The sequence below is a fragment of the Lepidochelys kempii genome, chromosome 3 (genome assembly GCF_965140265.1).
Source record: "Lepidochelys kempii isolate rLepKem1 chromosome 3, rLepKem1.hap2, whole genome shotgun sequence".
NCBI classification, from domain to species: Eukaryota; Metazoa; Chordata; order Testudines; family Cheloniidae; genus Lepidochelys; species Lepidochelys kempii.
Genome location: NC_133258.1, coordinates 104,194,574 through 104,206,591, shown reverse-complemented (window position 1 = coordinate 104,206,591; position 12,018 = coordinate 104,194,574). Strand labels below are relative to the sequence as shown.

The 12,018-nt window shown below is 41.1% G+C and overlaps 1 protein-coding gene across 2 annotated transcripts in view; it reads left to right on the top strand.

Annotated features, from left to right (window-relative positions):
• The first annotated feature begins 905 nt into the window (after positions 1–905).
• The window catches only part of MAP7 (microtubule associated protein 7), a 201,168-nt gene continuing 190,055 nt past the window's right edge, over positions 906–12,018 (top strand). The window contains exon 1 of one of the 2 annotated variants that reach the window (XM_073337417.1): positions 906–1,037. In XM_073337417.1, the coding sequence (XP_073193518.1) occupies positions 974–1,037 (64 nt within the window). In that variant the 5' untranslated portion in view covers positions 906–973. Of the gene's footprint in view, positions 1,038–2,830; positions 2,870–12,018 lie in introns of those variants that run through there. The other variant, XM_073337418.1, reaches the window with a different exon arrangement.

The following is a 12,018-nucleotide window of genomic DNA, read 5'->3' as shown; positions in this document are numbered from 1 at the left end:
TCTGAGGTTTAGGCACTTAGCTGTTTGTGGCTCCCACCCTTACTCCCTAGACATGATGCCTCGCCTCCTGAATAAAGTTACCTTCAACCAGATTATAAATCTTTGGGGACTGGAAGAGGTCTGAGAGAGAAGCTCTTGGAAGAGCCACAGCTGGAAAGCAAGCTTAGGATGTGGTTTATATTGTGAATAGGCCAACCCCCCAGGAAGGGACAGAATCTGAAGACACATGTCGATGTGGTCTGTTAAGGACATTCAAGACCACTGGGATGTTACATCTAACTCAAGATGAATACCCAGCTGCTTAGTGGTGTTAAGCAATACTGAGCATGTCACAGTAGTTTTTAGTCAGCTGCATTAACTTCCTAGTCTCTTCTAGGTGCAAGTCAATGTTCTTTCTTTGATCAAGGAACCCGTGTGTGCAGCTTGGGCCCGAGGTCTTAGAAACCACCTCGTACTGCCACGGGACAGCCCCCCGCCCAACCCCATACACGGAACCGAACCAGGCTCAGGAGGCCTTCAGGAAAGAAATGCAAATCACCAGGCACGATCAGCGCAAAGTCTGAATCGGGTCTCCCAAGCCGGCCACTGGATCCTTCCTTCCAGCGACTTCCCTGCCAAGCCCGTGGGCTATGCGCGGAGCCCGCAGCCCCGGGGGGAGGGGGGTGGCGATCACGCGGCCAGCAGTCGTGCCCTAAGAGCGACGCCGGCACCCAGCCCCCCACCGGCCTGGGGGCCGCTCCCCCCTGCAGTAGGGTGGCAGGTCGAGCCCTGCCTAGCCCCTGACCCCACCCGCCCGGGCCTGAGGCGGGCTTGTCCCCAGCGCCCTGCCGCACCTGCCCGCGAGGTGGCGCTGCCGCGGGGCGGCCCCTCCCGCCTGCTGCGTGGCGCGCTCACCTGCAGGCGCCTGAGGCGGCGGCGGCGGCGGCTCCCGCGGGGCGGGGCGGGGCGGGGCGGCTGAGCTCACCGAGGAGACATGGCGGAGGCACAGGCGGCCGGAGGCGGCAGCAGCGGCGATGCTCCCCGCCGGGGCCCTGCAGGTAAGACCCCCCCCCCCCCCAGTAATCCCGGGCGCTGCAGGCGGCGAGCGGAGCCCTGGGCTGGGGCCGGCTGCCGCCTTCCCCGGGAGAGAATCCGGCTGCTCCGCGGGCAGCGAAGGGTCCCTGAAAGCTGCGGCGGGCGGCGCTAGGCTGGGCAGGCGGGGAGAGACGGTGCCTCGGGGCTGCAGCCTCCTCCCGCAGGGCCTGGGGCACGGCCTGGTCTCGGTGTCCGGCGTCGTCGTCGTCCTCCTCCTGCCGCAACAGGTGCGCAGCATGCCCCGCTCGGCCCCCTCCTGCTGCCCCCCGACTTCAGGGGAGGCTTTGTAGCGAGGGTGGGATCCGGCCCCGGGAGGAGGAAGGGTCCCCCGGGCTGGAGGGGGTGGAATCAATCACACCAACCCTTGCAAAACTCCTTAAAAATCTCCCGCCAACAGCCCCCTTTGGGGAGGGGAATCGATCTGATCGCTCCGTGTCTAGGGATCCTAGCCCCGGCAGGGCAGGGCTCATCGCACCAGCGGATGGAAAGACGGACCCACAGCAGCCTGCAATCACCCGCTTGCAGTAATTAGGCAGGATGTTTGTGTAGTTAAGGTGATCATTTCCTGCTTCTCGAGGTCAGGGTCAGACTCTGAGCCAATTTAGACGCACTTGTCCCTCTTTTAATGAAAGTGGCATCAGCTCGTATCACTGCAGTTGGGTGGCAGGTGTTTTTATTCTAGCCCTGTATTTTTAGGGATTCATTGCTCAACTCGAAATGTTCATTGCGGCTTAACTCCCACCTCCTAGCATAGGGCGCTGCAGAGTGTGTGTTTAATTTAAATGGAATACTTTCTGTTCAAAAGTACCTATGTGAATGCAGTGGATGCCATTAAAATTAGAGATTACAATTGGCAGTAGTTAAATTTACTGTGATATTTGCAGCATTTCTCACCCTAAACATATACATGCAATACCACACTAAAGGTATTTCAATGTAGTAAAGTGCCTAGTTGCAATCCTGTTTTTAGAGGTGATTGCTGTACATATACCTGTGTGTATTGTTTAAAGATGCTATTTCTATTGCTAAAATCCAAAACCAGTGTATCTGAAATTTGCAGACCACTGTTCCATAATGTGGATTAATGCCTTTGGGTGTTTTAGAATAAGATAAAACATTTAATATTAAAATATAGCAAATTCCCACAAAAGTTTAGTTAGTTACGGATGCAATAACATAAATACTGCACGTGAGCCCCTAGTGTGATTTGGTAGCTAAGAGAGCTGACATGATCCTTGAATGTGCAACTACAGGAATATTGAGTGGAAATGGGGAAACATGAGTCAGACCATTATTGGAATACTGCATCCATTTTCAGAGTCAACACATTAAGGATGGCCACAAATTGCAAAGGATTCAGCAAAGAGCTACAATATCATTTGAAATGTGAAAAACCTGTCTTACAGTGAGATACTAAAGGTCCTCAGAATATTTAGTTTATCTGGGAGGATTGGAGGGGTTTGAACGCAGTCCTTAAGAACCTACATGTGGAGAAGATTCTGATAGCAGAGGGCTCTTTAATCTATCAGACAAAGGCATAATAAGGTCCAAGGGCTGGAAACTGAAACTGGACAAATTCAGTCTACTCTAGAAATAAGGCTTTTTATTATTATTATTATTATTATTTATTATTATTTTTTACTATGAGGGTAATTAACCACTGGAACAACTTACTGAAGGAAGAAGTGATGGTTTTTTCATCAGTTGAATGAAATCTTTAAATCAAGATTGGATGTCTTTCTAAGAGGTGGTCTAGCTCCATCAGAAGTTATGGATTTGATGCAATTATTAGAGGGTGAGGGTCTATGGCCTGTATTATACAGGAGGTCAGACTGCATGATCATATTGGTTCCAATCTGGTCTTAAAAATCTGTGATTAATTAAATGTTGATATTCTTTCCTTAATTTGTCAACTCTATGCTTTGTGCAGAGGGAGGTGGAAAGTTGGCTTTATACTGATTAGGGTATCTCCTGTAAGGAGGTATATCCACCCTAAGAGCATTTAAAAACTGTTCTATTTTGGTTTAGGAGTGAGGAGGACAGGGGAGTTTGGTTTACATAATCAGATCAACTGCTGTTGTTGCTTTAGGCACAGAGGTGGCTTACAATCAGATGCAGGAAAGGGGTTGTCTCTTTGGCATGTTCAGGGTGGTATATATTGAACTGAACTGATTAAATCCTTCCTTATTTTTCCCCCTCCAGACCATGATTCCACTTCTCTCTTACAAAGTTTGTATTCACCTTACCCTTAGGATATGGCTAAGTTTCTCAAATATTGAAGTGAAGGTTTTGCTTAAAACCGTGTACAAATAGGACATACTGTTGCTTGTTGATTGAAATTTTAAACAAATATTTTATGTAATGGTATGGTGACGTGATTGTAAATAAGCAAAGTGGACATACCCATGCAAATATCATTGAGACCTATCCTTTTTCCTTTTGTAAAGGTAATAGGGTGGTGTCTCTGTTTAGAATTTTGGTTTATTATCATAGACTTACAGTCATCACTCTGAAGTTCAGCTTCTGAAAGGGCAAGTATTAGTTAAGGCTTCTGTGTGTAAAAGCAAAAAACGAAACAAAGAAGCAAACAAACATAACCCGATTACCTGTGCTCCACACACACATGCACACACACACGCAGAGAACCCCTCTGGGCAATTTTTTCTTTTTTGAAGAATGAGTTAAAAGAAAATTCTTAATTTTAAAATGAAGTCTAAGGTTGTTGACACAAGATTTTCACTGCATCATTATTGTTGTTAAAACTAATTTTTCCTCTAGGTATTTATGAAAACAAACTTCAGATAAAGTATTTTAAAAATAAACATACATTATGAGTGCAAATTACTTACAGCTTTTAAATGATATTTAAATCATGTGAGTTTGTTCCCCAGGGTATTTCTGATGATTCAATTTACTGTTGTTTCATATTGTATTTTATTTGCATTTTATCCATTTAAACATCATTTATAAATAATAAGCAAATCTTTTTGCTTTCCTTGCTATAAAGGTTGATCCTTAAACTTGCTTGGAGTGTCGAAGTTCATCCACAACTTATTCATGTGTGAAGTGTCTGAGTTAAACTTCAGCAATTAAGCTGTTTATAATCCATGTACGAGTAGGTCCCACTCTTCATGGTATCTGAGTGCTTCCCGAGTATTTAAAAATAATATAATCTCCTTTCCTTCTATCCCAACCCATAGGAAAAATAGCTCTGTTAGTATATAGGGTGTTTTGAGAGAGAGAGAGTGTGTGAGAGAGAAGAATTTATTCAGGGGAAGCGGAGTCAAATAAACTAGTTTTCATTTAGTTTTGAAAGCCAAATTCCATAGTCTACGTCCAGCTCCTGTGACGGTTCTGTCTCTTGTGCTCAAGGGACTCCCCCTATTGCTTGACAGTTTTAATGTTTTGGTAAAAAGTAGTTGTTGTGGAGGGGGGTGCAATCCTCAGGTAGCTAGGGCCAGTCCTGCGGGGTGGGCTTTCAATATCAGGACAGAGACTTTGAAAGGGGTGATGAGATCATAGTGCCCTGTTCTGTTAAGCAGATGGGCTGCTGAACTTTGGGAGCTGTTTCTGGGTGAATGGCTTCGTTCCTAGATATGAATTGCTATAACCGAGCATGAGGTTGAAGATAATATGGCTCACCATGGATGGCCAGGTGTGGGATGGGTAAAATGGGGCACAGTCTTCTGGCCAGTATTAGATAAAATTGTTCATTTGAAAAAAAAAAAATGGTTGCCATCGGTATTTGGGCATATAATACCATTAAGAAATCCAAGAGGAACAGTGCTGCAGACCAGCATATCAGTCCGAGAGGAGAGCCCCTCACTAGTTGGGGGTGTCAAAGATGACATTTTCAGAAGCACCTCCCTCTTCCTGCCAGCAGCCACCTCATTTTTGTCTGGGTTCTGCTTAGCCAGCTGCTATTTAATCAGGTGCTAAATTTTGGCTGCACGTTGATAGAGGCAGGAGAATGGTGCTCCTTATGGCTGAGGCAAATGAGATGCTATTGGAATTATGTTTAAATCTCTGATCTTGCAGTGAAAATGTTTTAGATGTAACTGCTTTATTCTAACGTGTCCTGTCTTCTGTTAAAAACTATAAACTCGTTTTGTTAATTTGGGTAAGTGTTCCTTGCTAGCTTGGTAAAGCAAACCATTTAAATTTTCCCTCTGTTAAGCTTGGTGTGAAGTCTAGTCCGTTGTTTATGCTGTTACAGTGTGAAAAAAATATTGTGATTTAATTTGGTATGATAGTTCAGTTTGAGACTCTTTTAAAACATATATTGTCCTATTATTTTGAGAAAAAAAATCCAGTGGATGTACTCCTAAAATGTACCTGATTTATATATGGTTCCTTCCTAGGCTTCATTTATTTGCTAGTTAAAATATTTTGATAGATAGCTTGTGTTATAACACTCGGATTTGCATTCTATTTTGGGAATCTGATTTTCCCTTCTGTCTGCACAGGTAAATCCTATTTACTGTAATAGGAGATATTCTGCATTGTGGGGAACATTGAACCCCTTAATACATCCTATAGGATTGTGACACTCTCTTCAGGTCACCCAGAATTGTAAGCCAGTGTGTTTGAGTGAGCTTTGCTGGAGATCAAACTGTGTGTCCGCTCCAAGCCACATCACATCTCCAGCAAACTCCTTGAGACCCTGCAAGTCTTAACTTTGCCTTGCATGACAACCAGTGAACCCCAGTTCTGAGTTTGCCAGAGTCCAGACCCTCTCACTGTCCACTCATAAAAAATTATTACGTTTGGTACCTCCAAAGAGATAACCAGCCTGCTGGTTTTGCTGTGGACTCACACTTTACTTCAATATAACAGCCCTGAGATGGTTCTTAGTAAAACAAAGAATAAGTTTATTAATAAAGAACAGATTTTAATGATACTAAGCAAGAGAAAAAGTTACCAACAAAATAAAACATGCTTTCTAGTGTCCTAACCTACCTTCTTTGCCTAAACTGCTTTCTCACTTAAATCAAGCTAGCACGTCTCCAGCCGTTCAGGCAGGAGGATCCAGCATTCACAGATTCAGAGGGTGCTGTCTCCTCTGTCCCCTTAGTGATGGGTCACTAAAATGTATATTTACTCCCCTTATATTTCCCAAAGTCTATTGTCTTTGTCTCAAGAGCCAGGAAGACCTCCTGGGGGCCAGAGTTTGCAGTGTCCCCCGGTGTGCTCACCAAGCTGTTTCTTCAGCTGCTTTTAGCGTGAATGCTTTGTTTATCTTATTTGTAAATGTACTTTCACTGTTTATCAAGTCTGCCCCCCAAACATATTTTAGGAAGATATTTCCAGCACACACGGAGAACTCTTTACACACCATCCATCCATACGTCATACATTGATACTCATGAGCAACATGTCACAATTTTTTTATGCGATACCTTACTCAGTACGCTTTTATACAGTAGTACAATAATATCGTATACAATCAGTTGATTTAATTACTTATTCCTTGGGGTTCAGAGCCCATGTTTTCCCCGTGGGGTGTTTGGATCCTGAATATCACAAGTAGTATAAGAATCTGAATGAAAACTCTTTTTTTGGTGCTAGCTGTTCCTCTCAGTAAAGTATCTCTTGCTCTGTATCCAAGCTTCTCATTATTCCACCACTAGGAGGATCTCATGCACTTTCTCTGTTGAGGGTCTGTAGGAGTCCAGAATATTGGTATGTAATTATTCACAAAAATAACTCAGACAAGGCTTTTTGTGTGTGTGTGTGTTCTTTAATCTTGCACCAGAGGTGTGAAGACTAAACCCAACCCAATAGAGCGAAAGGTTGCTGAAGTGATTTACAAACTTAATCACCAAAAGCAATGCAGCGTGACTATGGTGCCTTTAGTACTAATGTAGGACAGACTTGATACAGCAAAGATATTTTAAACATTGAAACTAACCGGTCATTTGCTATGAAGAGTGATTATGCAGAAGAGATTACACTCATTTTTTTTCTCCCCCGCTCTTTTCAGTTTTGTTAATGTATTTATTTTTAAATGTGTCAACTATATCCCCATTATGAGAGCTTTCTACCATTTTATTTGGGAACTAATTCAAGTTGCTGTCATTTTTCCTTCACCTGAGGCACGGTTTGTTGATTTATCTGTGTAGGGCTTTTTGATTAAGAGTTTTGACTTGAGCTCATTTCTGATCAAAACAGTGGATCAAACTACACCCAATTTTGAAATTCTGGATTTCAGATCTGGCTCCAAACTACTCAGTTGGCCTCATGTTTACAATGGGCTGAACCAAAACTCTAGTTCTGAATACTTTAACATTGAGCTTCAAGTTCATCTGCAATTCACGTGTATTATTTTCTATAACTACTTATGTGACATGGCTTTTTCATAAAATAAATTCTGGATTAAATGTAATAGATTTTTTTAACCTGGATTTAAGGAACCTCTCCCCCCTCCCCTCCTCCCCCTCCCTTTTTTTGGGGGTGGGGGGAGAAGGTGGACAACCCCGTTCATCAGTGTCTTCTCTTGGTCAATAATTGTTAATGCAAGGACCATCCGCTGGGGAAAAGTAAGAGACTATTTTAGGTATATATTGTATAATGCAGGGCATGCTACTACTCATGTTCTCCCTCTTACCACAGTTTTCTTTTAAACTAGGGTTTAAAAGCTCTGCAGTTTTTGAAAAATAATATCTCTGTCAGGTGAGGCATGGACAATTGGTTTGTGTACTTCCTTCCTTCAATGCTAGTATAGAAAGATAACCTTGTTAACATAATTGAAGCTGCATGCACACAGTCTGTATTGAAGAATACCTCCATTTTCAATGTGAAACTATAAATTATTTCTTGAAATAAAAAAATCATAGTTTGCATTAATTTCAGAGTACCTCAGGCAGACATTTTAATATAATTTATATATTTCTGAGCACAGATTGATGGATTATACAAGAAAACAGGAAATGCGTATGAAGGAGTTTAGTTGCTTTAAAGCTGAAAATTATTTGTTGCTGAAAATGTAATTAAATCTGATCATTGTAATAACTGCCTCAATTAAGCAGGCACTACTGATCTTTAAAAAACATATTTTCCTTTCCACTTGAAAAATATAAATGAAAATGAATAAAAAATGCAAGCCTAAGCACGTAGTTAGAGCAGTGGTGGGCAATCTGCAGCCCAGGGGCTGCACGCAGCCTGTCAGTGGCTGTGGTTTGCTGTTTCCGGCCAATGGGAGCTGCGGGCAGCCGTGCCTGTGGACGGTCAGTATAAACACAGTCTCGCGGCCCTCCTGCGGGATTACCCTGACCGGCCGCAGGTTGCCCATCACTGAGTTAGAGCTTAGGTAACAGTACTCCTTGCACACCCTCATCTTCTCCAGGGAAGAGAGATTCTCAGAATCCTTGACCTTTATAAAGCTAGAGAACCAACCTCCTAGGAGAATTTGAAAAAAGAGGTTGCACGCACACACACTATCTGTTTACGGGTGTAAAATGATAGGACCCAAAGATGCATTTGTCAAATTCACTAAGAACTGAATCCCACAAACACATGCCAACTCTAGCAATTTTATTGCAAGTCTTGTGATATTTGGTGTTTTCTTAAAGCCCTCGCTCCTTGAGTCATGTTATTACAGGAGAATCTCAGCTCTCATTAAAAATAAATTAAAAAGTAAGTTTCAAGCCCACATGGTTGTTGGGAAAAGCTTGAAAACATGAATCCTAAAGGCTCCAATACCAGAAGGCAAACAACACAACCCCAAAATGTATTATCTTTAAAGCTAATCTCAGGCTTTTGGGGGGGCCTGGTTTATGTTTTGTGAATGCTCTGGATTGGCAATGCTGGGAATGGTATTCACAGGAGTAGTTCTGTTTTCTATGTGCAGCTATTCACCTGAGTAAAGTTACTGACATGCATAAGTAGTCTCAGGATTGGTGCTTAAGTTTGTTAGCCAAAGTGAGAGCTATGAGTAAAGGAAGAAGTAGTCATCAGCGTTTTACCTCCACGTTTTCTTTTTTTTAAAACCATGTGTCCTATCCCTCTGAGAAATGCTGCCACCTACCCAACAGTTCTAATTGGCTTAAAGGGTTTCTCTCTAATTATTCATGCACTAGGCTAAGTCAACTGCTGAGTTGGTGATAGCAATGAACAGACGGCTAAGTCATTCATAGGATTTCATTTATATGATCTTATCTGTGTGGTAATGTGATGGAGAAACTTTAATTTGATTTTGGCACATTAAGATTCCTTCTGAAGTATGTTCTCATTTCTGTAAAAGGGCTTTGTACACATAGTTGTTTTCAAAGTGTTTTGCATACGTTTAATCCACTACAAAGTAGGTAGGTCAACATTATCCTCCTTTTACAACTGGGGGAACTGGGGTAGAAGAGGTTAATTGTAGTGCCCAAGGTCATGGAGGGAAGTGGTGTTAGTGTCAGGATTAGTAGTGGTAATAATAATTTGCTTTTATTATTTCAGGCTTGCAGCTTCATTCTCAATCCACATGCTAGTGCCTCTTTCTTTACTGAACCAAGACAGCACTCTTTGAAGTCAATAGAAGGACTTCCATTGATGTCAGTGGGAGCTGAATCAGGCCCTGTATGAATAAAAATTATTTGACTGACAGTAATCTTATATATATATTATTGTTAATGTTACACATTGGGGGTTTCATTGATGTTTTTTTAAGTTTGTTTAATCACAGCATTGTATACTATGTGTACTTCAGTTTTAAAAAATGTTTAACTTGATGTACAAAAACAAGGAATAATAATCTAGTACTCAGTGTCCTTGAATTCTCAGAGGGCCCACTGATCAGATTCCTGCTTCTTAAATTCATATATATTTTGCACTGGTGTGTGCATAAGCAGAGTCAGAAGGCGGTATAGAGCTTGGTTTTTTTTCTGTTTTGACCTTTGTTTGTCCATTTGAATTGTGCACTGTGCCAGGTTTAACCCCCTTGAAACAGAATAACCAGTTCTAGACTTCTGGTTTATTATTGGTAGCACCTTTATAATTTTGAAGGTGAAAAGCCTGCCTTGTTATTACTTAGGTTGGAATAGTACCTAAAACCTTCATGGTCCTTGCCTCTAATAATTTACAGCAAGAAACAGATGGGTAAAGTAAAGGAATAAATATACAATCAAACTGATCAGGATGATGATAGTTCTTTATTTTCTTGTATGTAAATATTTACTCAACTGCTAGACCTATTCGTTTAAAAAATAAATATCATTGGCAATATTTTATGTACTGTGGTTCAGGCCTATATGTTGATATTGACAATTTACAGTATAAACTGTATCCAGAGTCTTATTTATGAGACAAGAGATGTTAGGACAAGAAATAAGAATTCATGAATATTATTTCAATCCCAACAAAGAAGAGCTGAGTCTCGTTCTCTTTCTCATTCTAAATTTGCTTTCTAAAGAAACACACTATTTTTCTTTAAAATGTACTATCTCATTATTTGTCCCCCTCTCTGCAAAATACATATTTTAGTGGATGTTAGATCATTTAGTCCAATTTAAATGAATGACAGTGTTCTCTGATTCTTCAGTTAAAATATTCTAATTCAAAGAATGGAGACTTGGTTCACGAAACTGCTGTATTTTCAGGACTTTGACTTTCAGAAGTGAGTTAACTCATTGCTTATTTAAATCTATTCAGAGTACATCTGAACTCTTGTCAGTGGTATTCCCATTAGTCAAAAAGATGGAAGTTTTTTCTTCTCACTCAATAATATTTTATCACCACTGGTTACTGCAAGACAGAATTTCTTGAGTGGAGCAAGGGCATGTGGGTTTAATAGAAAAATACCATTGATTCCTATCAGATATTTATATTTAATACCAAAGTTGTTTAAATGAAGTTAACATTGTTACATATACTGGTGCATCATCATAATTGTTGTTTTATATTACAACAGTGCCTACAGACGCTGATCAGGATGCTAGGCACTTCAAAAACCTATTGTAACACATGGTCCTTTCTTCTGATTTTATGACAATATATAACAACTAGGTTTAATAAGCAAGAGGAAGGGGAGGGAACACAAAAGTAACAATGATAAGATTATGTGATTGTATAGACAACCTAGTGAACAGCTTTATTAAATCAGACTTATCAGTAATATTTTATTGAGATAATGTTCTACTTCTACTATTTCCAATTTATAAAAATATTTTAATTTTTTTAAGTGTCTTCACTATTAAGGCTACTTGTGCTGTGTTGTAGGCTAATGGCATTATGAATAGGAATATAGTGCATCAGTTTGAATTGAGTACGGTTTGTGAATTTGTTACATTAAGTCCTGTCAATACTACACCTTTTAAATGCGTATGTAACAAGTTAGTGACATGGTTGACTGTAAACATGTTTAATGTCAATGTACAACATGGTTAATGCTGTGAGTGAAAATGTTACAGTTGTTTTCCCTTACGGTCAGTCTGTGCTGGCAGATGGTTGTCTTCTTAAAGCAATTTTGGCATATTATTTTTGCAGTGTAAAATGGGGACCCTTAACCATGCCTGTAACTAGTTTGGCTGGTTCTCCTTCACCCCGATTCTCTGTCTTGCTCCCTGTTCTGTCTTGCTGTCTTGCTATCTGTCTGTTTTGGGTGTATGTTTTCTAGGCACTTTATCCCCATTTAAGGCACTATGGGATAGATGTCCAGATTTTCCCAAAAGGGACCACAGAATTCCTTTGTAGGATGCCTTTTATTGGATAGGTGTGGGAATGAAGAGGCGCCCAGAGCCTGGGAATTTCCAGTGATACACTGGATGAGAGGATCTAGATTCCAGTTTTGCCTATGTAGGTGGATGATATTATCTTGTTTTCCGCGTGCTCTGCACTGACTGATAACCCTGCCTTGAGTCTGATGATTTTAAATCAATCCCCAAAGAGAAGGTTTGTAATATTTGTCTGCTTGCTGTATTTTTTTTTTTTTTTTAAAAAGGCAATACTTTAATTGATTTCATC